Raw genomic sequence first — 19,198 nt, forward strand, 5'->3', positions numbered from 1 at the left:
GTTTATATGGACCAGCTACAATGAAAGTTATTAAAAAATAACTGAAAGTCAAACTCAAAAAACGCATTTTTCATAACTTGACTTGGATTATAGAAACTTACATATAGAAAAGAATAGAGTTAAAGCATCACTACGAACAAAGCTAGTGGAGGTGATGGAATTCCAGTTGAGCTCTTTCAAATCCTGAAAGATGATGCTGTGAAAGTGCTGCACTCAATATGCCAGCAAATTTGGAAAACTCAGCAATGGCCACAGGACTGGAAAAGGTCAGTTTTCATTCCAATCACAAAGAAAGGTAATGCCAAAGAATGCTCAAAGTACTGCACAATTGCACTCATCTCACACACTAGTCATGCTCAAAATTCTCCAAGCCAGGCCTCAGCAATACATAAACCATGAACTTCCTGATGTTCAAGCTGGTTTTAGAAAAGGCAAAGGAACCAGAGATCAAATTGCCAACATCCACTGGATCATCAAAAAAGCAAGAGAGTTCCAGAAAAACATCTATTTCTACATTATCGACTATGCCAAAGCCTTTGACTGTGTGGATCACAATAAACTGTGGAAAATTCTGAAAGAGATGGGAATACCAGACCACCTGATCTGCCTCTTGAGAAACCTATATGCAGGTCAGGAAGCAACAGTTAGAACTGGACACGGAAAAACAGACTTTTCCAAATAGGAAAAGGAGTACATCAAGGCTGTATATTGTCACCCTGCTTATTTAACTTCTATGCAGAGTACATCATGAGAAACGCTGGGCTGGAAGAAGCACAAGCTGGAATCAAGATTGCCGGGAGAAATATCAATCACCTCAGATATGCAGATGACACCACCCTTATGGCAGAAAATGAAGAGGAACTAAAAAGCCTCTTGATGAAAGTGAAAGTGGAGAGTGAAAATGCTGGCTTAAAGCTCAACATTCAGAAAACTAAGTTCATGGCATTTGGTCCCATCACTTCATGGGAAATAGATGGGGAAACAGTGGAAACAGTGTCAGACTTTCTATTTTTGGGCTCCAAAATCACTGCAGATGGAGATTGCAGCCATGATATTAAAAGATGCTTACTCCTTGGAAGGAAAGTTATGACCAGCCTAGATAGCATATTCAAAAGCAGAGACATTACTTTGCCAACAAAGGTCCGTCTAGTCAAGGCTATGGTTTTTCCAGTGGTCATGTATAGATGTGAGAGTTGGACTGTGAAGAAAGCTGAGCACCAAAGAATTGATGCTTTTGAACTGTGGTGTTGGAGAAGACTCTTGAGAGTCCCTTGGACTGCAAGAAGATCCAACCAGTCCATTCTGAAGGAGATCAGTCCTGGGTGTTCTTTGGAAGGACTGATGCTAAAGCTGAAACTCCAGTACTTTGGCCACCTCATGCGAAGAGTTGACTCATTGGAAAAGACTCTGATGCTGAGAGGGATTGGGGGCAGGAGGAGAAGGGGACGACAGAGGATGAGATGGCTGGATGGCATCACAGACTCGATGGACATGGGTTTGAATGAACTCCGGGAGTTGGTGATAGACAGGGAGGCCTGGTGTGCTGCGATTCATGGGGTCACAAAGAGTCGGACACGACTGAGCGACTGAACTGAACTGATAGCCATCTATAAGAGCTTCAGTGAGCAAAAACAACTAAGGGAGTGACAATGAACTTTATACTTAAATCAGCAGGATGTGTTCTTTCAAACCCCTTACCCTTTGTCCCAGATAAGATTCAGTATGTAAAGTTTGTTCTACAACATACTTCAATTCTGCAAATTTTAAAAATCTAAACCATAAACTTCTTTCCCGTTTTGTATTTTCATCTTCTCAGTCCCAAGTAAACCTCTCAGAAAATAGACCTGCATTACACAGTCTCCCTAAAAGCAAAAAAGTGTCCTGGGATAGTGCCCATACCAAATATTACAATGAATGCTCAAGAGTAGTGTCTGACTTTCTCCTTGTGCTATAAGTCAGGAACAGACAACTCATTAAAGATGTTAAAAAGGGGAACTTTGAGACTTCTATGTGCCATTGTAAACACAATTGCTTGGGGCTATTTTTCCACTGAGTTGAAATTCTTATTCTTAAACTTTTCCTGCTTAGTAAATGACTGTCCATTCAAGCTAGCAGATGATGATTCAGGCTCCAGGCATGGAAAGAAGCTTTAGGGACAAACTGCCTGCCACTCACTGCTATCCCACCCAGGCACTTGACAAGTAAGAGCTTAGAGAATTTTGGCTCAGAAAAGGTAATAAATAAATTAATAAATATATAAGTCAGCTGAAAAACTCTCTGGAACCCAGGACTCAGGAAACACAAACCCAGAGTAAGTCTGGCCAGAAACCTAATGACCTCAGTAACGAAACTCTTGAGTCAGCACCTTGACAACGCGCTTTTACTTCAGCTGTGATATAACAAGCGATTACAGATGATGCCAACACACCATCGCAAATGAGTGGGAGTTGGTTGGATGGAAGCAGTAAGAAATACTGAAGTGGCTTTACAAGTGTGAAGGCATGAAAACACACTTTTAAAATAGGGGTGAAATCTTCATAATGACCCTTACGACAAATGGATATAATGACAATAAGGGCAGGTTATAGACCTGTAATCTACAGTAGAAGTGACATTCTTGTATTACTCAATACATCAGTGAGCGATACATCCAGATGAACTCCTGAGGCTCCTCCCATGAAAAGGCTTTGTGTTCTAATAGCCTTCCCTGTTCTTGCTAGAAAATTAACGAACAGCTTAAAATGAAATCATACAAAACCTGACATCTTAAATTTGACCTGAAGACTTAAAAGACAAAGCTCTTTTGAAAGCTAGTAAATGTTCCTCAGTTAAATAGGAATCATAGAAAAAGAGAATTGGAAGTATAGAAAGACAAAGCAAAACACAATCAGAAAAAAAAACTGTTCCTTTTGACTGAACTTTATGTGACCTTGAAAGCTCTCAGTAGTCTAAATTGTTTGTTTTTTCAAACTGGGAAACACTTCTATTCCCGTGCATGAGGCACATGAACTTCATAAGAGATGTTTTCCATTTTAATTCACTGACCATGAAAATCAGACTTTCAAAGATTATCTATGCATTTCATTATCACCATTAAATCAAAGCATTTATACCAGCACAATGCTTCTAAATATCAGATTCTAATTCTCCTACAATTAACAATCTTCAAGAAATCTGCTTTCTTCTTAAAGAAGAATTTCTTCTTAAAGAAATCTTGTGGTAATAAAAAGGTTGTATAGTTACATTTTTCTTTTATAACAGCAGGAAAAAAAATGGTTAAGGGAAATGGTAAAACTCTCTGTTGATTGCAATAAAAATTTATAATTCAAATTTAAAAGTCCAAACCAAATCTGTCCATGAAAATCCAGGAAGTCACTGTCCCCAAATTTTCTTCCCTGGTTATAATCCATTATCCCAATTTCAGTCCCTTGCTAAGCTGGTAGGATGACACAAGATTTTGAAATGTTAAGATTTCTGTTTCACAACTTAAATAATATTATGGCCATTACTAAGGAATGCCTGAACTAAGTCAATTGCCCTTTTTTTAAACTGAAGTACAGTTGATTTACAATGTTGTGTTCATTTCTGCTGTATAGCAAAGCGACTCACTTATACAAGTATACATATTCTTTTCTACTATGATTTATCATAGGACATCGAATATAGTTCTCTGGGCTACATAGTAGGACCTTGTTGTTTATCCATCCCACATAAAATAGCTTACATCTGCTTATCCCACACTCCAAATCCATCCCTTCCCCAGTTCCTCCCCCTTGGCCACCGCAAGTCAGCTCTCCACGTCGGTGAGTCTGTTTCTGTTTTGTGAAATAGGTTGATTTATGTCATACTTTAGATTCCACATATAAGTGATATCATACGGTATTTGTCTCTTTCTGTAAGTCAATCTCCTTTAATATTTTTTTTTAGAATCAGAGACTATTTGGGGAACATTTTAGAGACTAAAACGTACAGAAGAATAATATAAGCAACACTTTCTACCCACATACCCACCACTCAGCTGAAGAAATAAAATGTTTTAAATATTCTTGCAGCTGCATGTGCAACATTCCATGATCCCTTTTTATTCCTTCCCTACTGGTAACTATTACACTGAATTGGGGATTTATGATGTACATTTAAGCATCTATACTTTTACTAGATGTGTATGACTGGTTTCAAAGTTTCTATAAACAAAATCATACTCTATGTATCCTTCTGCCATGTGTTTATTTGCAGTATATTCCTGTTGACTGATGTTTCTATTACAGATCACATTTTGCTCTCTTCACAAATCTAGTAGTTTCTGATGGTGTAGTAGGTATTTTGGGTGATACATCATATAGCTCAGATTCTGTTATCTTCGTCTTAAGAGTATTGAGTTTTGTTCCAACAGGCATCTAAGTTATGGTCAGCTCACCTTGTTTATGTGGAGTCTCGGTTTGGGGTTTTATTAAGGTGGTGCTTAATTGGTTTTCCTCTTCATTTTAGTATCCTTCCTTAGTCCTTGGATGTGGTCTTTTTAATTGGAAGGCTTGGACCTACTGGAGTTTCAGTGGAAAGCTCAACGTGTTTATCAAGCCCCTCTAACTTGGTGAGGTTCAAACCCCAAACTCTGTCTCTCCTCCATTGCACAGCTGCTGAAATCTTGGTTCAGCTCTAGCCTTCTAGCTCCTAATTTCTGCTGGACTCCTTTGAGTTTTACCACACCTGTGCAGATGTCAGGAATCAGCCAAGAATGGAAAGGTGGCTTATATGCATATTTTGGGCTCCCTTTGTGGCTCCTTCATGTAAGGGATCTATCATTCAATTTCCAGGCACTAGTCAAATCTATTTTCCAGTAGTCATGTATGGATGTGAGAGTTGGACTATAAAGAAAGCTGAGAGCTGAAGAATTGATGCTTTTGAACTGTGGTGTTGGAGAAGACTCTTGGGAGTCCCTTGGACAGCAAGGAGATCAAACCAGTCCATCCTAAAGGAAATCAGTCCTGAATATTCATTGGAAGGACTGATGCTGAAGCTGAAACTCCAAACTTTGGCCACCTGATGTGAAGAACTGACTCATTTGAAAAGACTCTGATGCTGGGAAAGATTGAAGGCGGGAGAAGAAGGGGATGGACAGAGGGTGAGATGGTTGGATGGCATCACCGACTCAATGGACATGAGTTTGAGTAAATTTTGGGAGTTGGTGATATACAGGGAGGCCTGGTGTGCTACAGTCCTTGGGGTCACAAAGAGTCAGACATGACTGAACAACTGAACTGAACTGGCAGCCTCAGACTAACTCCTTCAACCATGTAAGACTACGGTTTTCTTCTTGAGTTGTATCTTCCCTAAGCCTGCAGATTTGAGAGCTCCCCCAAAGGAAAAAGCATATACATGTGGATCTTATCTAATGCAGTACTCCTCATCTAAGAATCAAAAGCTCTCCAGTTTCTATTTTTAGTCACTCTTTGGTGCTTTCAAACTTTTTTAAAAGTGTTTTCCCAATGTTTATAACTGTTATCATCAGGAAGGTCAGTGCCATAGGAGCTACTCTTTCCCAAAGAGTTGATAAGCAGATGCAAATTTTAATGGGCTCTAGTTTCCCCAATATCTTATGGTTTATGGTATTTTTAAGCCTTCTTTTAAGATAATTTTTCCTTTTCCAAGTCATAAATCCATTTTGTATATTTTATTATAAATTTTTTTCCAAATAAAATGTTTTGATCTTTAATTTACTTGGATTTTATCTTTTTGTGTGTGGGTTAAACTAGGGATTCATTTTTATTTTTACAGGCAGGTAAACAAATTTTTCCAGTATCATTCCTAAAGAGTCCATTTTTTCCCCTCTGGCTCATGAAGCATAGCCCTAAGTTGCTCAGTTGCATCCGACTCTTGCAACCCCATGGACTGTAGCCTGCCAGCCTCCCTTGTTTATGGAATTATCCAGGCAAAAATTCTGGTGTGGGTAGACATTCCCTTCTCCAGGGGATCTTCCCAGCCCAGGGATGAAATCTGGTCTCCTGCCCTCATGAAGCATATCATACCATAAATCTAGTCATATTAGCTGAGCCACCAGGGAAACCAGTCATATGCATACAAAATGATATATACCAGGCTCTGTTTTTAGTTTGTTTCTTTCAGGCTCTGTCTTCAGTCTTAGAGTTTTATTAACTGTTTCAGTTTATTGGAGGATAATCACTGTACAATGCTGTTGTTAGTTTCTGCTGTACAACATGAATCAGCTACATATATATATACATATATCCCCTCCTTCTTGGAACTCTTTCCATTCTCGACCCCCATTCCACCCATCTAGGTCACCACAGAGCACCAAGCTGAGTTCCTTGTGCTATACAGCAAGTTCCCACTGTGCTGTGTGATTAGTCACTCAGTCATGTCCAGCTCTTTGCGACCACATGAACTGCAGCACACCAGGCTCCTCTGTCCATGGGGATTCTCCAGGCAAGAATACTGGAGTGGGTTGCCATGTCCTCCTCCCGAGTTATCTATTTTACAGATGGTACTGTATATATGTCCATCCCAATCTCCCAATTTGTCTATGCTTGCACTCATACTGGGCTTCCCTGGTGGCTTAGCTGGTAAAGAATCCGCCTACAATGCGAGAGACTCGGGTTCGACATCTGGGTTGGGAAGATTCCATGGAGAAGGGAAAGGCTACGCACTCCAGTATTCTGGCCTGGAGAATCTCATGGACTGTATAGTCCATGGGGTCGCAAAGAGTCGGAGACGACTGAGCGGCTTTCACTCCACTTCACTTCACTCACACTAATACTGTATACCTGAATTGTTACACTGCTACAGTATGCCTTATCTGGGAGAGCAAGTCCCTCCACCTCATTCTCCAAAATAGAATTGCCCATTCTAGACCCTTCATTTTTTCAAATAAATTGTAGAATCAATTTGTTGAATTTTATGAAAAGTCCTGCTGTAGAGAATTAACATCTTTAAATCAAGTCTTCTCATCCACATAACTTGGTTTATTTTTCCATTCATTCAGGTCTTATTTCATGTCTTTCTATAAAATTTTATGAATTTCCCCAATTATATTTTTATTGTATTATACTTACATCTTTTAAAAATTCTATTTTTTTAAACCATTATCTTTTCATCCAATTTACCCCAATTTACTCTGCCTTATTAAATGAATTTCATCAAAATTATTTACTAAATCTATAAATTCTAAGATTTATTTTATAATATACAATCAAAGAATGAAAACAATAATTTAATACTCATTTAAAAATGATTTTTTTGTGTCATGGACTTACCAAATATCTTACCCTGTACACTTACCAAGAAGCTCCATGGTCTCTACTTTCAGTGTCCATGAAATTAGAGTCCAAAAACATATCTTTGTAGATTCGACCAACGAGGCAATACATATCTGAAGCAACCTGCTCTTCATTTTGCACCAGGGGAATCATAATGTCAAGAGCTTTTGCTCTATCTCCAGGGAGGTTTCTCCTAAGGTAGAGAAAGGGAACATCACTCTTTCTGTATAGACTACAGAAGCAGTTTAGGCCAATCATCTTTTTAAAATGTCTGTTTAATACACTGATTCACACTAATAAGTTTGGCAGGATAAAACCAATAATTACATTTTGAAAGTCTTCTGCAACTCTTTTTTATCCTACTTCATGTCTAATCATCTAAAAAGGATTTATTTTGAGTTGGTTTTCTGCTGATGTGATGATTTGTGCTTATCCGTCCACAGTTATTCCAGTTTCCCTGCGGACTCTGTGTGGGTTCAAGTTGACAGAGTGAGATTAAGAATGCAGCCTGTGGTTGTGAACGGGGCAGAGTCAAGGAATCCAAACAGGGGCAAAACCCTGATGCTATAGGTTCCAGTGGCTTTTGCTCCAAAACACTGAGCAAACTAATCCATGCTGCTGCTAAGTCGCTTCAGTCGTGTCCGACTCTGTGCAACCCCATAGACGGCAGTCCACCAGGCTCCCCCATCCCTGGGATTCTCCAGGCAAGAACACTGGAGTGGGTTGCCATTTCCTTCTCCAATGCATGAAGGTGAAAAGTGAAAGTGAAGTCTCTCAGTCGTGTCCTACTCCCAGAGACCCCATGGACTGCAGACTACCAGGCTCCTCCATCCATAGGATTTTCCAGGCAAGAGTACTGGAGTGGAGTGCCATTGCCTTCTCCTAACTAATCCATAGACAATACCAATAAACTAACCTGAGTTGAGCAATCAATCATCTAAGGAAGCTGCTTTATATAGCTCATTTTAAAACTGGTGAGTATGTACAGACTATACATACTCAAAGATAAAAATTCTCTTAAGAGTTATTTATTGAACCTTGAAAACATTTATGCTAAGTGAAAGAAGCCAGTCACAAAAAGACTATATATTGTACAATCTCATTGCATGAAATATCCATAATAGGCAAATCTATGGAGACAGAAAGAGATCTGTGGTTGCCTAGGTCTGGATTTGGGAGGAATGGGAGAGTATCCTGCCTCCATTGGAGCAGGACAGGGTGTGGGTGGTTTTGGGAAAGGTAATATAAATACTTTAAAACTCATGGTATTGATGGTCACACAACTCTGTAAATACATTAAAATCCATTGAATCATACATTTTAAATAAAATTGTATGATGTGTGAATTATATTTCAATAAAACTGTTACATAAAAGAGTTATTTCTATTCTCAATTACTATTTTAAATCTTTCTGTCCATGAAATTCCTTTTTACACTCTGTACTAAACGCCTTCAGTTTAGAATAATGCTCCATACAAATACATTTATCATTTCATTCTGTTCTATTTTAGGAAAGACAGAGACAAAATATAGATAAAAGAAAATATAAGAGGCTCTTATGGACTTTCACTTTTTATTTCAAAATATAATATATTTCATTCCATCTTTCATTTCATCTTTCAAAAAGGATTTATTTGAAAACCAGTTGGAACAGATAATCTCTGGAGCTTTCATCTCTTTCTGCCAAATCTAAAGAAAAATGTTTAATAAATGGGGAGATAAAATTGACTTTCATTATCATATTGGTAAAGGTAGCACGTTGTAGAGCTTGGGCAGATGAATAAAGGAAAGACACAGTATCTGGCTGAAGAGCATGCTGACTTTTCTTTGGAGACAAAGGCAGGAGAACTAAGTGAGGGAGAATACAAGTACCAGTATCAGCTTGCTCTGGGTCTGAGCCTGTTTTATGACATAACTACGAGCCTTGAAGAAAAATTACTCAAGCACTTTAGTTTCCTCAAGGGTAAAATAATTAAGACTTCATGGCAAATGAAAAATAGAGGTGAGGCTCCCCTCTCTTTTTCTTTGTATCATTCTCTTCAACTGTAGTAATTACATACATATCCAACTCTCTACCATAGAAGAGAACAGCAAAACTAAGTTCTGGACAGTTTAGTGCTTTGGGCCTCTCTATGGCCAGAGTAGGGATGGTCTTCCACGGTGACTCTGGGTAGAAAGTGGCACTGAGGTAGGTGTCAGTCATGATGCTGACAGAAAGCACAGAGGCAGGACTGGGAGCAGCATTGTTAGTCCTGATCCTAGAAAATTCATGGACGCATGACCTAAAATGTGGTCCACAGAGTTTTGATTATATTAATAATTAGGTATATTCAGAACAATCTCAGTGAACATCTTCTCTGATTAGGAATATGTTCCCCTAGATATAACTATCCCTACTCTAGTTAGTTTTTATGTAAATAACCACTTGGCATTCAATCTATTTAAAGGCAATATCACATCCATGTAATTCTAAAAATCCCCAAAATATATATAAATAGAAAATACAAACTTTGACAGAGAAGCAAAAGAATTTTAAGAATTCAGATATATAAACATTGAGGGTACTTCTTTTACTCGCGAAAAGTGAGACAAAATCAGAATGCATGCTTCCTATATTTTATATGGTTGAAGTAGAAATATTAACAATACCTTATAATAGGAGTGGTTGCAAGGCTACATGAAAAACATATCATGGAAAGAACATGCAGGTTAACAAGTAATACGTTAGGCACATTGTGGGGGGGTGGTGCACTTTTTCTTCTTACCTATTCAGTGCAAAGGCATAATGAAACTTCACATGGTGATGGGAGGCCAAATCAAACGTTGGAAGCTTTTCTAAAGTCTCTACCAGCTTCACAATAGAATCATAGTCCTTTCAAACAGGAGAAGAATAACATAGAATTAAATCTTTGGGAGAAAGTCTTGACAATGAAATGCCTTTGAACAACCAGATGCCTGAAACTAAGAAGAGTATTAAGAAGGAACTAGTACCTTAAAGAATCTAGAACCAAGAAGAAACTGTTTGTTCATTTGCTTGCCTGAATAAGGGTTTTCCATTATATAGATAAAACACTGGAAATACTGAATTACCATCTCTGACCTACAAAACAATGAACTCTCTAGCATGGTAATACTACATTTTCTCAGTACAGGTGGTTTACTGCTCCCTGGAGCTAGATTCCCGGTATACAGGGTGTTGTCAATTACTTTCAGGGAGATAATTTCCAAGATATCAAGAACATGGAGGAACCGATAGAACTTCTATTATAAGTAACAAAAATATTTGGTTTCAACATAAGAAGGCTCTCCAGTTATGGGATCTTAAGTGCCACACGTCTCCATGTATGTGAATCTCTGTTATCCACATGAAACTTTACTCGAGCCTGAATGGGTAGGAATAGGAAACCACAAGTCACTTAAATTTTACTGTAAAAATCCAACAGCATATCCCCAACTCAGAGATTTAATTATTCTTGTATGTGTTGTGTTAAGCTGCTTCAGTCATGTCCAACTCTTTGCTACCCTATGGACTATAGACTGCCAGGCTCCTCTGTCAATGGGATTCTCCAGGCAAGAATCCTGGAGTGAGTTGCCATTTCCTCCTCCAGGGAATCTTCCCGACCCAGGGATAGAACCCAAGTCTCTTATGTCTCCTGCACTGGCAGGTGGGTTTTCTACCATTAGCCCCATGATTCTTCTTAGTGTGATTTAAAAATTTTAAGACATCCCAATAAAATAATATGGCATATCTGTGTTTTACATTACTTATTTTTAAAGTTATTTTTATAATTAATCAATTGTACATTTCTCGCTTCTGGCTAGTTAGATCCAGCACTATCAATTCCAAGCAACACAATTCCAGGAGTAAGAGATATATCTGGAAAGCTCTAAAAATGTCTGTTTTTTGCGAAAACAAAGATTTCACTTAGTGACAGGCAGGTGTGCCTGAGGCTAGCAGAATACAACAGCTGTCTGTGGATTAGCCATGCATGCAAATTTTTCTTTATGTTCTTTTGGAGGAAGAAGGCAGCCCTTTACTATATAAGTCTTTCATAATCACTGATGGTTAACTTATATGAGTCTGTTTCATTTATCATAAAATCTCTGGATGGAAAGCTTAGGAGAGTCAATAAAAAATTACATGTAGTAACATGAGTGACTTAGTAGCTAAATGAAACTGGATATTAACACTCCCTTATTCCTCCAAAATGATACATAACCAAGACTTGATTTTGAGCATCTTCTCACCTGGATATCTCTATATGAAAGTAACAGATTTATGACAATATCTGCTGTCAAGACTTCAATATTATCCACTCGCTGTCGAATTCTTGCCAATTCAGCTGCCAATTCTTTGCCAGTATATAAGTTACGAGCTTTCCTGATATCGTTGAGTATAGACTCCCGGAAATACTGGCTGGTGGAAAAACACACATTTTTAAGAGTCGATACTAGAAAGTATTTCAATGAGAAGCAATAAGGAAATGAATGACACCTGCAGCATTCATACCTTTCAGATCACTAAGATGTACAGAATGAACACCTCATCTAGCTGGTATTATTAAAAAACTGGGGCATCCTAATACTTTACACTCTGCCTTGCTCCAGGAAGAATTAAAGGTAAAGATATTCCATGTTAATGAGTTGTCCAAGACCCTGCAGTATTCCAGTTAAGATGCTAAAACTTTATTTTTCATTTTACTGTCTTGAGTAGAAATTGTTCTAAATAAATTAGGTATGCCCACAATTTGAACATAATATAACATGTACCTTCTGATCCAGCATCATCATTTATCAGCATAAATGACTGCCCTTAACTAAAATATAATAGTGCTTTCAACAATTTTTAGAGAGTTCTTGTCCTTACACTAAAAGTCCCTGGACATTTATTCAGATAATGTTTCTGTACTTACATGGAATATATTTTTAGCTCTACCATTACTATAACACAGTTAACAGTCTTTCTTTTTTCTGATTTCAAGTTGTTCTCCTCTGAATAAAGTGGACAAAATTCAAAAGGTAGACTAAGGTGCATCTATTTTATCCACTTAAAGGATATTATATATATTTTTCCTGGTTCTTGACTGAGTATTATATGTAAGAAACATCTGATAAGGTGCACAAATACAGCAAGTCCCCTACATACGAATGAGTTCTATTACAAGAGCGTGTTCATAAGTTCAATTTGTTCGTTAAGTCCAACAAAGTTAGCCTAGGTACCCAACTAACACAATCGGTTGTATAGTACTGTACTTTAATAGATTTATGATACTTTTCACACAAATAATATGTAAAAAAAAAAACACAAAAAATAAGAAAACATTTTTAACCTTACAGTACAGTACATTAGTATAGTACAAGAGCTGGCATACAGAGACTGGCATCAAGTAAAGAGGTAAGAAGAGTTACTGACTGGAGGAGAGAGAGAGGTGGGAGATGGTAGAGCTGAAGGATTGTCAGCAGAGGAAATGGAGAGCAAGCTGCAAGGGACAACGTACGCCACGTGTGTAAACCAACCTGTGCTGGACTGGACATACGGACACACGTTCACATCTTTGAAAGTTCACAACTTGCAGGTTCGGATGTAGGGGACTTCCATCAACTAAGTACACGAACACTCCACTATCACTACCAAACGGCATTATTAAACTTTACCTGGAACTTGCTTGTGCCACCTTCAAAAGCTGAATGAAACGATCCACGAGAGGTAAGCAGATGGGTCCCAGAAGCAGCTCAAAGTTCGGCTGCATGAGCTCAGTCAAGCCCTTCATGAAGCTGCTGTCACAGCAGTAGACCTTGCTGTGCGGCGTTATCATGTAAGGGATAAATGTGTAGTTTCCAGTGCACATCTGCGGAGAGAGGAGGACAGGGGTGGCGAGCCGCCCTGCTGACCCCGCCCTAACGTCACCCCAGATCTGACTTTTAAATAATAAGCCTAAATGTGAAAGGAAATTAAAAAAAAAACTTCATTTCCTACTCATGATCTATGAAAATTTTCTCCAATTTCTTGAATTGTTTACTTCAAGTAATTCAGACTTACACATGATAAAAAAAAATATGGCATGGCACAGTTTCTATCAATCCCTTAAATATTTATTCACCATTCTCTTGGCTACAGCACTATGATATATGCTGTAGGTGAAGCAAGGTAGTTTAAAACACAGCCCTCAGCCTGCAGAAAACTTGTCAGAGACACAGCATAAATACATGGAAATGGTAAGAGCTAACATTTTAGGGCTGCCCATGTGACACCAAAGTGTGAGTGATGCCAGAATAAGCTGATCCCGTCCAGGCTGCTCGATCACAGTCATGGCTTTGTTAACATCTCAGTTACTAAATCTAGAGACCCTACATATTAAAAAGCAGAGACGTCACTTGGCCAACAAAGGTCCATATAGTCAAAGCTATGGTTTTTCCAGTAGTCATGTACCAATGTGAGAGTTGGACTATAGAAGAAGGCTGAGAGCCAAAGAATTGATGCTTTCGAACTGTGGTGCTGAAGAAGACTCAGGAGTCCCATGGACAGGAAGGAGATCAAACCAGTCAATCCTAAAGGATATCAACCCTGAATATTCATTGGAAGGAATGAAGCTTAAGCTCCTATCCTTTGGCCACCTGATGCGAAGAGCCAACTCATTGGAAAAGACCCTGATTCTGGGAAAGATTGAAGGCAGGAGGAAAAGGGGGTGACAGAGGATGAGATGGTTGGATGGTATCATCGACTCAATGGAGATGAGTTTGAGCAAACTCTGGGAGATAGTGAAGGACAGGGAAGCCTGGCGTGCTGCAGTCCATGAGGCCAAAAGAGTTAGATACAAACTTGCAGCTGAACAAGAGACCCTGAAGTTATCCTTGATGCTTCCATTTCCTCCACCTTCCACAAACTACCAACGTGCTGTCTATTCCACCTCCAAGATATATCTATTTGTTCACTTCACTCCATCTTCTCTGCTAGCACTGCAGACCATGCCACCAACATCCTGGCCTGAGCCACTGTAATTGGCTTTTACCTGGGCTCCCTGCTTCTCCTCTTACCTATCAATCTGTTTTTTACCCAGCTGTCAAAGGGCTCTTTCAATAACATATATCAGATGACTTCTCTCAGCTGCTCAAGTCCCCTCCATTACTCCTGGGATGAAGATAAAATAGATCACTGTCACCTACAAGGGCTTAACTATCCAAACCCTGCCTCTCTCTCTAGCCTCAGCCTGTACCACTCTCCACTCACTCAGCATGACCTTCTGTCTGTTCCTGATGATGCCAAGTGAGGGTGCACCAGTGCAAACACAAGTGGAACTGGGAAGAACAAAGGAGATGTTGGACTGGATGCCCCTGAGGAAGCGAGCCTGACTGGAGCTTAGGGCTCAGGGAAGGGAAGTGAATACAAAATTAAGGATTTCAATCTCTGTTCAGGGCAGTGGGAAATCTGGAAGGATTCAGAGCAGGAAAGAAAACATAACTAAAGCTGTGCATTTTGACAGTCCAGGCAGAAAACAGAATGCACTGAAAGAGAAAGAAATGAGATTTAAGGAAATTAGGTGGGAAGCTACAAAGCAGGACCAGATCACAAAAGTGGATGCATGAACTTGACGTTAAGAAGAAAGAATCATCGAGACCAACCAACTGGTTACAGATATTGAAAGAGAGGAAGAAGAAGGCATTGAAGGCCACTCCATAGTGGTAAATGGGGTTCCTTAAAGGCGAATGGGATCCTTAAGAAAAATCAAGAACTCAGAAGCAGAACTAGACTTAATTATTAATATTTGTGAACAAATTGCCTTTGGGGGCATTTGTTATATATTAGGTAATGAATCATAAACAGGGCCTGACTTCTAGTTAAAATATGAGATGAACTTTAAGAGGGTGAGATCTGATTTGGTGAGTAGGGTGACATGGACACTTTTGAAAGGTTGGGATTTAAGGGGAACAGTACTTCTAAAGTGATAACGTCCATGAGTTCCAAGCCAAAGTGCAGACCTGGAAATTATTTGGTATGGCTGAGTCTGAGGAAATGAGAGAGACCTCTAAGAGAAAAAGCCAGAGAGAAAGAAAAAAAGCAGAGGGCTGAAAACTAGAATGAGATGGGGAGAAAACTCTATTTATCACTCTTCTAGGGAGTTCCAGGAGCCCCAGTTACATGTTCCATGTCAGCGGAATGGAGAACAATGAATGCATTGCTTCTCTTATCCTTTGAACTAAATGAATGAGAGTAAACATTTATTCATTATGTGCAGGTGCCAAGGAATGAATTTCGGTCATATGTTTACAACAGTCCACTAATGGAAGGGATCTTGTCTCGTCTCCATTGTACAGGTAAGGATTCAGGTAAGGCTTGGCAAGGTCACACAGCTGGGCTATGATGTGTCTAGGATGCCAATCCACGGACTCCTTTTCCAGAGGGCCTGCCATTATTGCCAGGGGGCTGAGCACCCTCCCGAGTGTCCTTGACTTGCTGGCACACCATCTCTTTGCTTCAGGCCACCTTGCACGGACCCCTGCATGAGCCAACTTACTGCCTCGTAGCAAACAGCTAAGAAGTACCAAATGTCCTTACAGCCCCCTTGATTATTTATGAACACGTTATTCTCTGAGGCACTTGTATCTCAAGTAATGAAGCAGAAACTGGACAAGACTTCAGTTAAAGTATGAGAAGAATCTCTAAAGGTTGCAATTTGATTTTTAAATCAAGCACATTAAGGTGTTCCTTTCACAAGTTTTCCTTCATGGAACAGTAATTGGAAGACTAGTCAGGAAGAGTAAAAATAAACATACCCTGCTTCTAAAATGTTACCAAGATCCCACAGCAGGTTCACCAAACTAATCCTTTTACCCAAGCCACTGTCGAAGCAGAAAAGAAAGGCAAGCATATCAAGAGATGGCTTTTCAAATCTTCTAGAGCTTAAACTTTTGAGTGAATTGTAAAAGAGCAACAGAATCAAATACTCCTATTTTTGAAAATCATTTTGACTCAAAACTACCAAAGAGAAGGCTCCAAATCTTCTAAGTCACAAAGTAAGGACAAACAGGTGAGAAGCCAATAAACCAGAAAAGCGCTATTGGAATTTTGGAATATTATTCCTCTACTGCTGGATAAAGTTCTGTACCTTCAGAAGCCTTAATATCATGTGTATTTATGTATAAGATAAGAACTAGAACACATTATTACTGAAAGACTGGGCATTGAGAAATAACATATCTGTATAAAACATTCTGAGAGAGGAAGAGTATCAGATGTCTCAGTGTGTATTGAGCAGTAGGTGGGTAAAGAGAGAAAGATGAGAGTCATGCAAATAGCAGAGAAAATCGGATTCCAACTATCTTCAAACCCCATGGGATGAGGTTTCAGAATCCTTGAAGGTATTCAGCATGCTGAAGCTTTCCCAAGTTCCTGGTCTCAATGTACTTTTTGGAATCTCTTCTCTAAGGCAGTACTGTTTTTCAATGTCCCATTGTTGGTGACCAAAAAAAAAAAAAAGGTGGTGGGGGGAGAAGTAAGCAGCAAGAGGCACTTCTGGGCCTGAGCTAAGAGCCAACCTAGCCAGCCTGCAGTGGGGAGAAAGAATGTGGGGAGTGGCTGTGGATGGTGTGTTTTTTAAAAGGATACCAACTATTGAAAAAATCACCTTTTCAAAATGATGAACACTAATAATATGGGAACATTTATTTCCCAAGCTGGCTCACATAAAGTTTAGAAATACTATTACGGCAATTTCTATTTACAGATTGCTGCCAATCTTGAGTTTGAAATACCTAATAATCCAAAGCAAATAAAAAAGACTGTGATCAAGAACAGACACGTTAGGTGCAACAATTGTATTTTATTAATAAGATACTAATTCTAAAACAATTAAACCTGCTTCTTGAAGGAGAAAGACCACCTTTCCTTAAATTTCAAAACAATGAGGCATGGTCATAAAATAACCAGACTGGTCTCTTCAGCCCATACTTGTTTTCATGGTTATAAAAACACACAGCTCAAAATCTAGACGAATTCTCTCTGATTATCTCTACTGCTTTTGTTTTAAAAATAAAAATGCCAACTCTGTGTTTCAATTTTTAAAAGTCACATAAAGGTGAACATCAGTATGTGTGGAGCATGAATTAAACTTCTGGAAAGATATGCCCTAAGCCGCCAAACATATTGAAATATATGCCCAAAATACTCAACTTTTGAGAGGGACTTAGCACTGGAAACACAGCAGCGTACTTGAGTCAATAGATGACTTGTTCATAATGTGTAATATTGGGTCAACTTACAAACCTGCTTCCCCACATGTACAAACTATCACTGGGCATGATCAGTTCTTCTCTGCCATTCAGGTAAATGCTACCTCCTCTGAAAAACCTTCCACGACCACTTGAGGGATAGGCTACCCACTCTTTGAGACACTGCCTTACGTTAATTTGTAATTTGTTTGTTTGCTTAATTGCTTGCCCATCCCCCCAGCAACACTCTGGCATGTCTCAGTTGTCTTCTGGGACAATTATGAATGAGCTGTCTCCACTTTCAGCCTCCATAGTGAGTGTCTTGCAGCACCAAACCCAAAACCTGGCACACAGTTCATGTTCCATCAATATTTGCTTCATAAAATCTGTTACACCGAGTTGATGCGTGAAGCAATCCTTGTTCTTTTCCTGCTGAGATGTGAAGGATAAGTTTATCACGGCAACATTATTCATGCTGCAATGAGTCCCTGACCTGAACTCTTAAATTTCTTCAATCTTAATTTCTTCAATTTCTGATCTAAGGGAAATTTACCCATTGTACTTTTAATCTTATCATCATAAATGGAATCATGTACAGATTTTTATGCAGTATGTTATTTCCACTCTACGTTTCAGAAATACATTAAGGTTTTAAATACTGGCTTACTTTCCAAAATGAAAACACAACCATTGCCATAACCATGCTAATTCCAAAATATAATTATTCTTCATACATTTAAAACTTCTTAAATTTATCTTTATCACTCTTTAATTTTTAATTCTCTGTGGAGGGTAAGAACTTTGTAGTGTGCTTTCAAAGGTCTTAAAGTGTGGTCCTTAAGACTTAGGAACTTAAGTCGATCTCAATGTAAAGACAGAGATATGTAGACATATTTCCATATGTGTGTGCATGTATATATATGTATTGACACATTTATAATTTATATATATAGTATACATATAGATATATAGTATATTTATACATAGAGATATCTGTATACCTGTATATATAGATATGCACATACACAAACATATGTGTGTGTATCAGTGCATTTATATATATATGTTGCTTTAGTAACACTCATAATTATACAAAATTGAATATACTATGTAGTTTTTGTTCTAAATATAATTATATATAGAAAAAAATAGGCATCAGTGTCATCTCCCACTAGTATAAATAAGTTTCACTACAAAGGGATACTTAAGTAAAATAGCCATATTTATATTGATGTGTCAGAAGCTTTAAAAGGAAGATACAGAAATTAATAATTTGTGGAAATAGAAAATATACCAGCAATTAGCTGATAAAAAAGAAAAGATAAATACGTTTATGGAAGGATTAATTAAGTAAAATACTCACAGTATTCTTCTGGCAAATGATCTCCTGAAAAAAGAGAAAAGAGAAGAGTAAAGCAAAAGTTAATACAAAATTAATCAATTAAACTAATTAACTGAAATAGTCTATGTGGTAAAATTTATATTAACAATTTTATTATTTATCACTAGCAATCAGAGAAGGCAATGGCACCCCACTCCAGTACTCTTGCCTGGAAAATCCCATGGATGGAGGAGCCTGGTAGGCTGCAGTCCATGGGGTCGATAAGAGTCGGACACAACTGAGCAACTTCACTTTCACTTTTCAGTTTCATGCATTGGAGAAGGAAATGGCAACCCACTCCAGTGTTCTTGCCTGGGGAATCCCAGGGACAGGGGA

General features: G+C 38.6%; 1 protein-coding gene across 1 annotated transcript in view; it reads right to left on the bottom strand.

Moving 5' to 3' along the window:
• Window positions 1–19,198, bottom strand: part of MAP3K5 (mitogen-activated protein kinase kinase kinase 5) — a 228,648-nt gene that overhangs the window by 123,627 nt on the left and 85,823 nt on the right. Inside the window, exons 3-7 of the mRNA NM_001144081.2 lie at window positions 18,845–18,868; window positions 12,931–13,124; window positions 11,524–11,692; window positions 10,041–10,147; window positions 7,297–7,467 (exon numbers count right to left, since the gene is read on the bottom strand). Coding sequence (NP_001137553.2) covers window positions 7,297–7,467; window positions 10,041–10,147; window positions 11,524–11,692; window positions 12,931–13,124; window positions 18,845–18,868 — 665 coding nt within the window. The remainder of the gene's footprint in view (window positions 1–7,296; window positions 7,468–10,040; window positions 10,148–11,523; window positions 11,693–12,930; window positions 13,125–18,844; window positions 18,869–19,198) is intronic.

This window comes from Bos taurus, chromosome 9, assembly GCF_002263795.3.
Source record: "Bos taurus isolate L1 Dominette 01449 registration number 42190680 breed Hereford chromosome 9, ARS-UCD2.0, whole genome shotgun sequence".
Classification (NCBI taxonomy): domain Eukaryota; kingdom Metazoa; phylum Chordata; class Mammalia; order Artiodactyla; family Bovidae; genus Bos; species Bos taurus.